General features: G+C 39.2%; 1 protein-coding gene across 1 annotated transcript in view; it reads left to right on the top strand.

Annotated features, from left to right (window-relative positions):
- The window catches only part of NSF (N-ethylmaleimide sensitive factor, vesicle fusing ATPase), a 163,210-nt gene that overhangs the window by 133,705 nt on the left and 14,724 nt on the right, over window positions 1-14,781 (top strand). Inside the window, exon 17 of the mRNA XM_032271910.1 lies at window positions 843-922. Coding sequence (XP_032127801.1) covers window positions 843-922 — 80 coding nt within the window. The remainder of the gene's footprint in view (window positions 1-842; window positions 923-14,781) is intronic.

The raw sequence follows: 14,781 nt of genomic DNA, 5'->3' as shown, positions 1-14,781 counted from the left end.
GTTTTTATTTTGTTGTTTTTATTTTCCCTCCCACTGTTCTCATCTGGTGGATATTCTGAAAATGGAGGGATCGCTTTTGACGTCAGGTGGCCTGCAAGTAGCTCAGAGCACGGGGCAGGGGTGCATATGAGACATGCAGAGAAAGCTAAGCGGGTGGCATTTACACTGAATCTTGAATTATTAGTAAATGTTTAACAGGTAGGATGTTCTCTTAGAAAATTATCTGCTCTTTACCATCTGAGGGCCAATCTTAGTGGTTCTGCCACTGTTTCAGTTTTATTGAAATTCTTTATTTTCCCTTTCGCCCATTTTCTAACATCATGTTTTAATGTCAGTATACTGAATTGCCATGGTTTGCAGTAACTTCTTAGAAATGCTTGGTAAATACACCTAGGATTTTTCTCCCCTCTAAAATAATCCCAGAAAAAATGTCTACATGAACTCAAAATGAGTATTTAGAAGCTTTTTCAAAAAATTTATAGGGCCAAGTGCAGTGGGCTTTATGGTAACCTCAGCTATTTGGGAGACTGAGGCAAGAGGGTTGCTTGAGCCCAGGAGTTCAAGACAAGCCTGGGCCACATAGCAAGACCCTGTCTCAAAAAAAGGATTACAGATAAGAGTTCTTATATTTAAGCATTTAGGTTATTAGAGACATTTTTTCTTATTATAAATAGTTGTATGACTGTTATTTAAGACCATGTTTACTCTTTAAAACAATTTTTTTCTTTTTCTATACATATTCTGCTTATGAAGGGACTGTATGTTTGATGCAAAAAAAATTGAATGTTTGGAATATGTACATGTGTATCGAATCCCTAAATATAATAATGTTTCTTTTCCAGATTATGTCCCTATTGGCCCTCGATTTTCAAATCTTGTATTACAGGCTCTTCTTGTGTTACTGAAAAAGGCACCTCCTCAGGTAAAATAATGCTGCTAATAAGAAATATTTTAACAAAGAGTTTTTCAGTAAATTGCATATAATGATGCAATCTCTAAATAAGCAGATTATCATAAACATAAAATTCTGTTGTTGAAAGGATTTGGAAAAATCATCTGGTCTGGACTTCTGCTTAAGTTAAATTATTTTCTGAACAGAATTTTTCTACTTCTTTTCTGAAGAAATCAAAATTCCACAGTTTCTGTATGGATACTACAATTAGCATTGTATTTGCTGTTTTGTAAATTTTCCTCCATGTTACACATCCCTACCGCCCTTCCACTCCCAGGGGAGATTATGATATTAATGTAGAAGGCATTGAATATGTTCCCATTTGTTTCATTTATAATTTCATGGGCTTTCCTAAAAATTTGTATATGGGGATATTTATTTCCTTTGGGCAGTTAAAAAAAAAAAACTATTTTTAACAGATGATCTTGAGTTATTTTTCTTGGGTCATGTAGCACTTTTGAGGAGTGAATTTATAGCCAGGATCTTGGTACCTGTGGTTGCATTTTTATTAGAGACTTGTGATTTTGGTAGATTAACAAATTTAAAACCAACCTGTGAAGGTTGGTTAAATATGTTAATTATGTAGAGGCTACCAGAGCACGTTTGGCTGTGCCATAAGTCATGAGTTCCCCTGATTGATTCTGCATGCTGTAACCTTGACAAATGCCAATCAAAGGCAGACACAAAGGGGTTAAGCACTGACTTGAAAAGCATTTTGATGTCTATATGAGAATCTCATTTAAAGTTAGAGATATAAAGTAATTAGTAAGGAAAATATTTAATCTTAAACTGGTGAATCTAGTTTTTAATTTGACAGTTATATATGTGCATGTATTTTGCACTTAAAAGTAAAGGACTTGTCTTGGTTTTTCTAGAGTTTTTTTTAACTTCTAAAGTAGAGAAAAGAAACATAACATACAACAATCTTGAAAATTTGCAGCATATATGTAGTGTGGAAGGATTTTTAAATCAACTTTTCATAAACCATCATTCCTAGTAATTGGAGTCTTAGCTTATACTAAGGATGAACTTAGAGAAGTGAGTATATTTTCCCCTTCTCTGATTCCTGCAATGTTTTTATAAATAAGTAAACATATATATCTGAAGTTGCTGAAACAGAAATAATTACCCCCAATATCTGCATATATCATGCACACACACAAAAAAAATCTTAATTATGACAGCATATTAATTTTAAAAATTATTAGAATGTGGGACTTTTTCTAGGCATTTAAATTTATTTCTTAAAATATTTCATTTTTTTGCTAAAAGGAATTTATGCTAAAAGTCACTTGGGAGAAGGATGAATAACTTCAGTGCTATCTTTTTTTTTTTTTGAGACGGAGTTTCACTCTTGTTACCCAGGCTGGAGTGCAATGGCGCGATCTCGGCTCACCGCAACCTCCGCCTCCTGGGTTCAGGCAATTCTCCTGCCTCAGCCTCCTGAGTAGCTGGGATTACAGGCACGTGCCACCATGCCCAGCTAATTTTTTGTATTTTTAGTAGAGACGGGGTTTCACCATGTTGACCAGGATGGTCTCGATCTCTTGACCTCGTGATCCACCCGCCTCGGCCTCCCAAAGTGCTGGGATTACAGGCTTGAGCCACCACGCCCGGCTTCAGTGCTATCTTATACTTCTTGTTCTTTACATTGTTAAATACTATGCACAATAATTTAAACACAGACACACTCCGTGGCTGAGAAGTATTTGTGATCCAAAGTAGATACTATTAAAAATAAACAGAAACTATTAATGAATGACCTGCCACACTGATTTAAGAATAGTTGTTTCTGTGTTGTAAAAGTTATTGTAAGATTTTTGAGGGAAGGAACCTTATCTTATGCTTTTAAATCTCACAGCCTCTGGCACAGAGTTTTATACATACATGCTTCACAAATAGCTTATCAACCAAAAAAATTTTTTTTAGTGCCTTTTCATTTTAGTGGGCTTAAGTGTTTTCATATTGCTGGAGTTTATATTTAGACAGGGTATGATAAGAGTAAAAACATTAAAAAATAAGTAAAGTTCAAATGGCCAGTAAGTATACTCAACATCATTAGTCACCAGAGAAATGCAAGTCAGAACCAATAGTGAGGTAGCACTCACTGCACACCCGCTAGAATGGCTGTCACCAAAAAGTCAGATAATGACCAGTGCTGGTGAAGATGTGAAGAAATTGGAACTTGTATACACTGCTGATAAGAATGTTCCTCAAGAGGTTAGCATAGAGTTGCCATATAGCTCAGCTGTTCCACTAAGTATACACCTACAAGCAATGAAAACATATGTCCATATGAAAACTTGCATGTGAATATTCATAGCAGCATTATTCATTATAACTAAATGTTTATCTAATAAAACCTGGTATATCCATAGAATGGAATATTACTCAGCAATTAAAAAAGGTAGTACCATACATGCTACAACACAAATGAACTTTGAAAACATGCTAAGCAAAAGGAGCCAGTCACAAAAGACCACATATTGGATGATTCCAGTTATGTGAAATGTCCAGGATTGGCAGATCTATAAAGACAGAAAATGTGTTTGGGATGGCCTAAAGCTGGGAGGGTCGAATGAGAAGAATGGGAGGTCACTGCTAATTGGTACGGGATTTCTTTTTGGACTGAAAGAATGCTCTAAAATTGATTTTGGTGGTGGTGCATGTATCTGTGAATATAATAAAACACTGAATTGTACACTTTAGATGGGTAAACTGTGCTCTGTGAACTATATCTCAAGCAGTTACATTTTTAAAAAGTGGTTTAGAAGCTACTTAAATCATGAAAGGAGACATAGAGTTAGAAGTAAGGGTTGAGCATCCCAGGTACATGGCCCAGCTTGGGAGAAACAGGAATTGGATCATTTAAAAAGAACATGGAATGAATTTGAAGATGAAGCATATAGAAATATGTAAGAAGTAAGAGATGTGGTTGTCTTAGTGATTGGAAATGGCAGGGGTTCACTCTGAAGGGAATACCAGCTGGTCATTAATCAGAGACTCTGACCTGGACTGCTGGATTACCTGCAGTATACATGAATCAGTGGCAGGATAAATTCATACTTGCAGTGTTTCTAATTAGCATATATTTAACAAGATAAAAATGTGCTTTGTCATACCACCTGGCTTTTTAAAATGTTTATATTCTCTCAAGAAAATAAGAGGAAATTTTCATGCTGATCCAAGTGTCAAGAATATTAGTCATTGTAAAGTGGAAGCATTCACTTTATCAAACCATTAGCATATAGGTTTTTCAGATGTTTTTAATTAAATATTAAAGGTATATTCATCTAAATATTATAGAAATATAGAGTGATAGAAAAATATTATTTATTACTGGTTAGAAAACAGAAAAGTTGTGAGCATTTTTCTTTAAAAGGAGGAACTATACTTATATACAATACAGTAATCATATCAGTCACAGAATCCTCAGTTTTGCATTTGTTGTATTTCCAGCTTTCACAGAAAAATTGTGTGTGCATGTGTGCACATAGTCAAATAAAAGAATCCCTTCAGGGGCACTATGTTGTTATGTATCCAGATATTCTCTTTTCTCCTTCTACCCCTCCCCCAACACCCCTCCCTTCTTGTAAATTGGCTTATTAAAACTGGTTCCCAAGCCCTCCTTTTTTTCCTTTGTGATTGCTTTGGTCTTGGATTTTCAGTGTAGAACTAAAAATTCAAGTCAGATTTCAGTTACTAGGATAATTTTCTTTGAATTTTAAATTTTTCTAAGTAAATGCATAGATTTTTAATGAACCTGGTATTCAGTGTATTTGGTTTAAATTTAGCTGCAGAGTTAATTTCATGATTGATTTATTAGCCCTTTGAAAGTATAAAAAGTGGTATCTGTAGTTCATGAAGACTGAAAAACATCATCACATTTTGTTTAGCATCTTTTTAAAACCAATTAAAAGCTTTTCTAAAATGGATTGAACAGGAGAAAATAAAACATGTTCCCTAGGTCTTTATTTCAATCAAGTTTCCCTGTGTTCTGCAGGAGAAGAGATCGAGAGGGGATAGAAAAATTGAAAAGGGCTGTCCCAGCAGGGAGCCAAGCCGGAGAAAAGGGCTTCTCTGAGAACTCAGCAGCAGCAGCTAAGAAAGCTCCCAGCCTGCTTCATCTACATGCAGAGTCACACAAGGCATGGGGGTGCTCACCGTCACACAGAGGTTTCACATGTGCTTCCCTGCTGATTCCTGTGAAAAGCTAACAATTGGCTTGGAGGGTAAAAGACCACTGCAGTTCACCCTCCCTGAGTTGGACGTACAATTTGTCCAGTGTTAGGAAATGTCCAGCTTAGCAGTGAGGCTTGAAGACACCCCTCCTTCCAGTGAGATTCCTAAAGCCCTCTCTTTTACTTGCTGACACTGGGGCTTTCAAGTTTTGCAGATTTATGGAAGTTGAGGGGAATGTGCTTTTCAAGATCAGGAAGATGAAAGCCTTGGTCTTAATGTCAAGGAGGAAGCAGTAGTGAGTGGTAAGGCCAGGTAATTCTTCCTGCAGCCTGCAGCACCAGTGGCTTGATTATTTTCCTCATAGATCTCTTCTGCCACTTTCTTTTTTTTTTTTTTTTTTTTTGGGAGACAACGTGTCTGAAAAGGAACTCCTTGGGCTGTAAAATGACATGATTTCCTAGTTTCCTCAACAAGTGTGTGAGTAGTTAAGCCCATTAACCTAACTGTTTAATGCTGGGTTTACTTGACACTTTTGAGCATCAAATTGGAAAACCTCATCTGTATGTAACAGAGTAGCCTTGTAATTTATGGACAAGCAATCCTTTCTCAGTTCAGTGCTTCCCTACCTTTTTAGATCATGGTGCATACAAAATGATAACATCTGATGATACACTTTGGTAAGTGGATGAGGCCACTCACAACTGGCCAGGGGCCCAGCCTTCTCGACAGCTGGTGGGAGTTGATATCTTAGTCCACATATAACTCATTTGCAGCTCAACAATTGGAAAACTTTCTGGAAACTTTAAACTTTTACAAAAGAAGAATTATCACTCCAACTTCATAGCAATATTACTGAGGTAGAGCTCAGACCTAACAGTTATTAGCATTTTGGCTAAATTTTATGAAGCTGTTGAGAATAACAACTTCCTCGCTGCTCTGACACCTAGGAATACTACCTAGTAAGAGAAAAATACAGCTTAAACCTGGGAGGACCTGTGGTGTGAACCAATAAGAAACTGTCAGCATACTCAGGATGGGGACTTGGGCAGACATACTTGTTTCTGCATGGGTTTTGTTTTAACATCAGCAGTCTCTAGACAACATTGCTGTTCACGTAGTCTTTACATCTTAGCACAGTCTTACTTCAGATATGTTATTAGGACATCTTGGTATCTTGATAATATTAAGCAGCCCTTTAGGCTTTGTGTTGCTTTAGTGAAATAAGCAGATAATGGAGGAGACTCCAAATCATGCAGGCCTAAACATGAGTATCTCTCCATCTATTTGTTCAAAATTAACTGGCTAATGACTATGATATGACTCAATAAGATATATAACCACTTTAGGAAAGAGGCTTAGTCATTTTGCCAGACACATTAATTTTAATCACTGATGTGGTGACTTTTGCATTGGGCTTCATTTCTTTTATTTAAAAAAAAAAAAACTATGATGATTGACAGTTTAGTGGCCTGCTTATTAAGTCAGTGACATTAGATGGCTACTATATTTATAATACTCTCTTTAGGCATACTTCCCTTAGTAGAGTAGATTTTCTTGAAAAGTCCTGTGTAAACTGAACATGTCTATGTGTATGTATACATATCTCTGAGGACACTAGGAAATCTCCAAAGATCTGTGTTCTTGTTTCCTGGACAGAAAGATAATATATAGTGAATGTATAGTGATCAATTAAAATAATGCCTAGTGAAGCCCTTTGTAAACCTGTGGACTGTACAGATATAAGGTATTAAATAAAATACATATATGTGTGTAGGTATATGTAGATTAATTTCAAATACATCAAAAACAGCTAAATAGGCCAGACACTGTGGCTTACACCTGCAATCCTAGCACTTTGGGAAGCCAAGGCAGGAAGATTGCTTAAGGCCAGGAGTTCAAGATCAGCCTAGGCAACATAGTGAGACCCAGTCTTTACAAAAAGAAAGAAATAAATAAAATTAGCCAAGTGCGGTGGTGAGCATCTGTAGACCCAGCTATTCAGGAGGCTGAGGTAGGAGGATTGCTTGAGCCCATGAGTTTGAGGCTGCAATAAGCTGATTTCTGCCACTGCACTCTAGCCTGGGTGATAGAACAAGACTGTTTCTAAAACCAAAACAACAACAAAAAACATCAAAGTCTTTTATAAAACATTGTTACAGGTATCTGTTGAATAAAATCAAATTTTCAAAATAGAATTTTGTTTTGGTTTTGGTAGGGCACATCTATAGTAGACATTAGTGAATAGCAGAATGAATTACAAGATGTATATGCCATTTTCTGATAACTCAAAATTAAATATGTAAATTTTAATCGTCAGAGAAATGCTAATTGTGTTGAGACAAAATATTTTTTCATTGCTAGAATGTATTCTAGCTCCATGCCTTAAATTACTGTGGCATGACATTAGCTTTTGAAAGGTGTAGATTATAGTGTCGTAGTATTCCATGGGTGCCATGACTCTAGTTAAGAGCACGCTTTCTGCAGAGCATACTCTGAATTGGATTTGAGGTTTAAAAAAAAAAAAAAACTAAGTCTTAGCCCAGATATCATCTGGCTTTGTAGCCTTGAACTAGTCCCTTAATTTCTTGGTGTTTATTTCTTCATCTGTAAGATAGAGATAATTTCTCCAGTGTTACAGATTCCATTAAGGGTCAACTAAGATAATGTATAGTGAAGCCCTTTGTAAACTTGTGGACTACATGAATGTAAGGTATTAAAGAAAAGAGGTGCCATCCAGGTGCAGTGGCTCATGCCTATAATCCCAGCACTTTGGGAGGCCGAGACACGTGGATCATTTGGGGTCAGGAGTTCGAAACCAGCCTGGCCAACGTGGTGAAACCCCATCTCTACTAAAAATACAAATATTAGCCTGATGTGGTGGTACGCACCTGTAATCCCAGCTACTTGGGAGACTGAGACAGGAGAATTGCTTGAACCTGGGAGGTGGAGGTTGCAGTGAGCCGAGATCGCACCACTGCACTCCATCCTGAGTAACAGAGTAAAGCCCCATCTCAAAAAAAAGAAAAGAGTTGCCTTTGGATAGTTCACAGAACCTTTTCAGCTTGTAAGATAGGAAAACTGAAGAACGTATAATAACTGCTATATATAGACAGTTTCCATAGAAAGTGAGTCAGAGATCCCACTTCGGAATGCCCAACCCCAACTTCCCTCCTTTGCAGTACTGGGAAAAGACACCTGCTTCCCCATCTCTCATTCACTGAAATTTAGAAGCTTCCTACATCCTAAGACAAATACTCTGGTCTGGGGATTGGGGATTCCTGTTGTAAACAGAAATAAAAAGTGGAGACAGGAATTGCCAAGATCAGTAGGCCACCACCAGCTCACACTTGTCCCCAGCCTCCAGGGACTGGCTCACCTGCTTTCTTTCCCTACAGCCACCTGTTGGTAGTGGCCAAAGCTCCCCTAACATTTCTCCTAACTCATGGTACAACAAACTGGCACTTCATAGTTTCTTTCCTACATTTCTGTCCCAGAAACAAGAATGCAGATCTTTGGAGATTTCCTGTGTCTTGGGGATCTCACAGTGGCCAGAAGCCCTGGCCCCCCTCTACTCTTCACCCTGTTGATCTTGGATGGTAGGATCATAGGTGATTTCTTTTTTTACTTTGCTTTATTGTTTCCTGTACTTTGCAAATTTTCTACAATAAGCATATATTACTTTGATAAGCAGGAGAATGTATAGTTATTTTTAATTTAGTAGCATAACTGTCAAAATTCCTTAATTTTATTGCTTTGGTAGTAATTTGCTGTTAAACACCACAGTTAAGTGAAACTACCTTTGTATCTAAGCTTGTCTAGGTATAATATATTTTTAAACTTTTTTATGACTTAAGATTTAATATCTGAAATATGCTGTGGTTTTTAGGGTAAAAGGGCAAAAGTGCCTCATAATTCTCACAGTTGTCCTGGGAAACCCACCTGGCACTTTGCTCAGTGCTGTGCACCCCGTCAAATTCCTGATGGTTGAATGCCAGTGTGACTAAAGCTGACCAAGATAGATGGTGACAGCTGTCTTAAGCTTCATAGAAAGGAGATGGGAAGTTTCTTTTTCACCCAAAAATATTACTTTTGACATGCAAGCTTAAAACATTTCTTTAAGAAACATCTGCTCTTATTAGGATGTATATTTAAGAAGTACTTCTTAGTATAGAGATAAAAAGATGAATAAGACATTATACCTGCCCTCAGAGGGCTCATAGTCCAGGACCACTGTTCAACTGTGAAGTTTGTGAACAAGGTGAGCACAGGTCAAGTAGCAAATGAAGGCTAACATCTAGCCAACATGTCGTCCACCAAGGAGTCCACCCTGGTTTGGGACTGTATCTCCCCTGAGTAAGGTTACCAGATTTAGCAGATAGGAATATAGGATACTCAGTTAAATTTAAGTTTCAGAAAAACATCATATAATTTTTAGCATCAGTATATCCCATATTTTGGTGAGACTTATACTCAGGACTTCCTCTGGCAACCCTAGCCCTGAAGAAGAGGAAGGTGGTGCCTTTTAGCTCATACAAGGTGCTAGGGCTTGGGAGACAGAGGCAAGGATGGCTGCACTCACCCAAATGATTGCTTTTTTCTAATTCATCCACCTAGGGGTGTGTGTGTGTGTGTATATGTGTGTGTGTGTTTGTGTGTGTGTGTGTTGTTGTTTTCTGATCCATGCAGAAGCTAACTGGTGTCCCTGTCACAATCCAGTGTGGGAGAAATGTGAAAACATGATGCATATAGTTAGGTTTTATGTGTTATGTGGTTCCAGTGGAACATAAAGTGTGGTCCATTTTACCTGAGAAGATGTGCAAATGATTCACAAATAGTAGTTCCAGATCCTGGTCTTGAAAGATGAGAATAAGGGAGATTTATTCTGGGCCATTGTGCCATGCTAAGGAATTCGAGTGCTGCAGCAATGGAGAGAGACGATTAAGGATTTGCCTATGCCAAACTTAGCAAATTATTATTATTATTTTTGGAGACATTGTCTTGCTCTGTTGCCCAGGGTGGAGTGCATTGGTGCAATCTCAACTCACTGCAGCCTTTGCTTCCTGGGCTCACGTGATCCTCCCGCCTCAGCCCCAAGAGTAGCTGGGACAGCAGATGCATACCACCATACCCAGCCAGTCTTTGTATTTTTTGTATAGACAGGGTTTTGCCATGTTATGCAGGCTGGTCTCAAACTCCTGAGCTCAAGCAGTCCATCCACCTCAGCTTCCCAGAGTGCTGGGATTACGGGTGTGAGCCATCACACCCAGCCTAAATGTTTTTAATTTAAGTACAAAGTAATACTTGAGAATTTGAGGATATGTTCTATGTACTTATCTTAGGTTTCATATGGCATATTCAGTTTCACTGGAGGGAAGAACAGAAGACTAGGAATTCATAAGAAATTATAGGCTTCATTTTTTCTAAATGACTGAAGCTTAACCTGTTTAAATATCAATTGTTATGATACTTTAACCTTTTTTTAAGAGGAAAAAAATTGCTACATACATTCTTAGTGTCTGAAGCAAAGTATAATAAACACTGTGTTAATGAATAAGGATGATCATAACAAACCATATAACTGGTGGTTCAGTATTTTCATAAGTAGGACTCAGCGGGAACTGTTGGAATATACAGGACTCTATCCTAGTGCCTGGTAGGTAGGTACAGGGTGCCCTGTTTGTTGAGTTTTTTGTACCTTTTCCTTTTTTAGTGGTTTTGCTGTTACTTGCAGAATCCAAGTAAGTTGTATCAGCTGGCTTGCATCTGATGACTCCTTTTTCCAATTTGCTACTTTCATCCGCTATGAATTGAGGCAGGCAACCACCAGGATTCCTGAGCTATTCATATAGTAAGAGAACTAGGCTGTGGTCAGGTGCAAGTGGCTCACGCCTATAATCCCAGCACTTTGGGAGGCCAAGGCAGAAGGATTGCTTGAGTCCAGGACTTCTAGACCAGCCTGGGCAACATGGCGAAACCCCATCTCTACTAAAAATACCAAAAAAAAGCTGGGTGTGGTGGCTCATGCCTGTAATCCCAACACTTGAGGTGGCTGAGATGGGTGGGTGGATCATTTGAGGTCAAGAGTTGGAGACCAGCCTGGCCAATATGGTGAAACCCCACCTCTACTAAAAATACAAAAATTAACCAGGTGTGGTGATAGGTGTCTGTAGTCACAGCTACTTAGGAGGCTGAGGCAGGTGAATCACTTGAACCCGGGAGGTGGTGGTTGCAATGAACTGATATCACACCACTGCGCTCCAGCCTGGGCAACAGAGCAAGACTCTATCCCAAAAAAAAAAAAAAAAAAAAAAAAAAAACCAGGCATGTTGGTGCACACCTGTAATCCCAGCTTCTTAGGAGGTTGAGGTGGGAGAATCAACCTGAGCCCAGGAGGTCAAGGCTGCAGTGAGCTGAGATCGTGTCACTGCACTCCACCTGGGCAACCGGATTGAAACCTTGTCTTGAAAAAACACAAAAACATAAAACTGGGCTGCAATGAGAGCTAGAGAGGCTTTTCAGAGAGCAAGCCCCTGTTTTGACTCCTATGGGCTGCTTCCTCTACTAAAAAAAAATTACATTTTCTACCTATTGGTACAGAGCTGAATATATTACTGTATTAAGACATTTTCTTCCACCAAAGTTTTTTTTCTGATTTCTTTTTCTGGAGTGCAGTAGTGCAATCTGGGCTCACTGCAACCGCTGCCTCCTGAGTTCAGGCAGTTCTCGTGCCTCAGCCTCCCAAATAGCTGGGACTACAGGCACACACCACCACACCCAGATATAATTTTTTCTATTTTTAGAGAGATGAGGTTTCACCATATTGTCCAGGCCGGCCTCAAACTCCTGGCCTCAAGTGATCCGCCCTTCTTAGCCTCCCAAAGTGCTGGGAGTGTAGGCCTGCCCTGATTTTAAAAGAAATTAGAATAATACTTTCATGGGTTTCTCAAAGTTTCATAGGCCCTGGGCACTCTGCCTAGTGGGTAAGTTGTCCTTGCCTATGAGTTTTAAAGTTAATTGAACCTCACATTGTTTTCTTCAGTCCTAGAAGTGAGAGGATTTTTGCTTATTTCTGGTTCTTGGCTGTGCTCTGGATAGTTGAAATTGTTTAGCAGATTGGCCTCCAGATAAGTAAGGCGTTATTATCGGGCATTGTGAATTCAAGTTCTGGAACGTTGGGGCCTACAGGAGTAAAGTGGACTGTGTAGGGTTGAATGAGGGCAGAGTATGGAGAGAAGGCAAATTTTGAAACATTGTGAACATAAGAGATAATTGTAAACTGGCAGAAAACTGAAGAAAGCATTTTAATAAGCAGAAATGCTATGGCTAAAAATCACAGAGGTAGAAATTAAATTAGAAAGGAGAATATTGACCCGATTAGAATACGGGGTCAATTTAGGGTATATCAAGCTAAAAGCTGAGATAGGTAGGGAAACCTGCAGATACAGAGTGAGGAGTTTGGATTTGCTCATTAATGTGTGGTCATCTTAAGTTTCTACTGAGAGAACATGTACAGAACCCTTCCTTTTTGTGTTAAGAATACTGTGCCATGGTCAGTGCAACTTTATCTTTTTTTTTTTTTTTTTTAAGACAGAGTTTTGCTCTTGTTGCCTGGGCTGGAATACAATGGCATGATCTCGGCTCAATGCAAACTCTGCATCCTGGGTTCAAGCAATTCTCCTACCTCAGCCCCCCAAGCAGTTGGGATGTGCAAGCATGTGCCACAACACCTGGCTAATTTTTATATTTTTCGTAGAGACAGGGGTTTCACCGTGTTGGCCAGGCTGGTCTCAAACCTGACCTCAGGTGATCCGCCCACCTTGGTATCTTCTTTATTTAACCTTTCCTCCTAAGAGCACAGAGGTCATTATTTCTAGGTAATAAATCTCCCTAACTCAAATTAAGAGATCAGCCATTGCCGATATGGGGCTTGGAGGGGCAGAGGCAAGGGTGGACCCCAAATCTAGTTTAAAATAACACAAATAAAAACAATGGACAGCAAAGCATAGTGAAAATATCAGTGAGGCCTGAACTCTAGATTCAGCTCCTTCACTGGAGGTGAGAGCCTCAGACAGATCACTTTACCTCTCACCCCAGGTTTCTCATCTGCAAAATGAGGCAGATGGGAGGGAGTTTGGGGGAACAAGGTAATTTTTAAGAGCTGCTCCTAGTGTAAAAGCTGACGATTCACTGTCTTTCTCATAAATTAGCAATAAATATTCTTTAATATGAAGTCCGCTTTTGCCTATAGTATTTTAAATTATTAAGGGTTGAGTTTCTCGTTTTATATTCAATCAGTATCATGTGTTTTCCTCCTTACTGTCTTCTGTCCTGCCTGCAGCACCATGTGGATGGTTACAAAGAAGCAGACTAAGAATTTGCTTCAGGGTAAAATCTAATGGAGAGTTTAAGTATAGTTGTCTGCCTAGTTGTGGCATGATTTATTTGTAACATCCTTCCTTTGGTATTCAGCTTAAGCATTTAACTGCAAAAAAAAAAAGAAGAAAGAAAAGAAAGTCACAGACATTCGAACAAGAGAAATAAGAAATGCATGCAAAGAGGCCCCATTCCTCTCCTTTCACTGTTCCTGACGCTTTTCATGTTAATCTTTTTTTTTTTTTTTTTTTTTTGAGACGGAGTTTTGCTGTTGTTGCCCAGGCTGGAGTGCAATGGCACGATCTCAGCTCACTGCAACCTCCGCCTCCTGGGTTCAAGCAATTCTCCGGCCTCAGCCTCCCGAGTAGCTGGGACTACAGGCATGCACCATCATGCCCAGCTAATTTTTGTATTTTTAGTAGAGACGAGGTTTCACCTTGTTGACCAGGATGGTCTCGATCTCTTGACCTCGTGATCCACCTGCCTCGGCCTCCCAAAGTGCTGGGATTACAAGCTTGAGCCACCGCGCCCGGCTCATGTTAATCTTTTCCCTTGGTTTGAGGAAACCAAGAGTTGTAGGAGATGTTAATAGTACTTGTTATCTCACTAGCTCAAGTTAGTGGCAGCCAAGGAATCTTATCTTTCCTTTGCTAGACAAGTCTGTATTATCCAGTCAATAGCCAATCAATTGACTAAAAGAGATAAGCCAGCCTTTGGCACGAAGTATACATGCCTTTCATTCTAGATTATTTTCTTTAAAATTTGTTGCTATCAATACTTGGGGCTCAGAGGTGTAGACTCTGAAATGATAGTTATTTTCCTTTTTGACACTTAGTATAATGTGTATTTTTCTAGGACTAGAAGAAAGAATGTAATAATGAAGGAGTGATCTGCTACCCTTGAAAGCTATACTGGGATAGCTGGGTGCAGTGGCTCACACCTATAATCCCAGCACTTTGGGAGGCCAAGGCAAGTAGAACATGAGGTCAGGAGTTCAAGACCAGCCTGGCCACGATGGTGAAACCCTGTCTCTACTAAAAATACGGACTGGGCACGGTGGCTCATACCCGTAATCCTAGCACTTTGGGAGGCCAAGGTGGGCAGATCACGAGGTCAGGAGTTCAAGACCAGCCTGGCCAATACAGTAAAACCCCATCTCTACTAAAAAAATTTAAAAAATAAAAAATTAGCTGGGTGTGGTGGCAGGTGCCAATCCCAACTACTTGGGAGGTTGAGGCAGGAGAATCACTTGAACCCTGGAGGTAGAGGTTGCA

This window comes from Sapajus apella, unplaced genomic scaffold (genome assembly GCF_009761245.1).
Source record: "Sapajus apella isolate SASKATOON/1434 unplaced genomic scaffold, GSC_monkey_1.0 scaffold263, whole genome shotgun sequence".
Classification (NCBI taxonomy): domain Eukaryota; kingdom Metazoa; phylum Chordata; class Mammalia; order Primates; family Cebidae; genus Sapajus; species Sapajus apella.
Note: the sequence above shows the minus strand (reverse complement) of the source record. Positions and strands in the feature narration are given on the sequence as shown.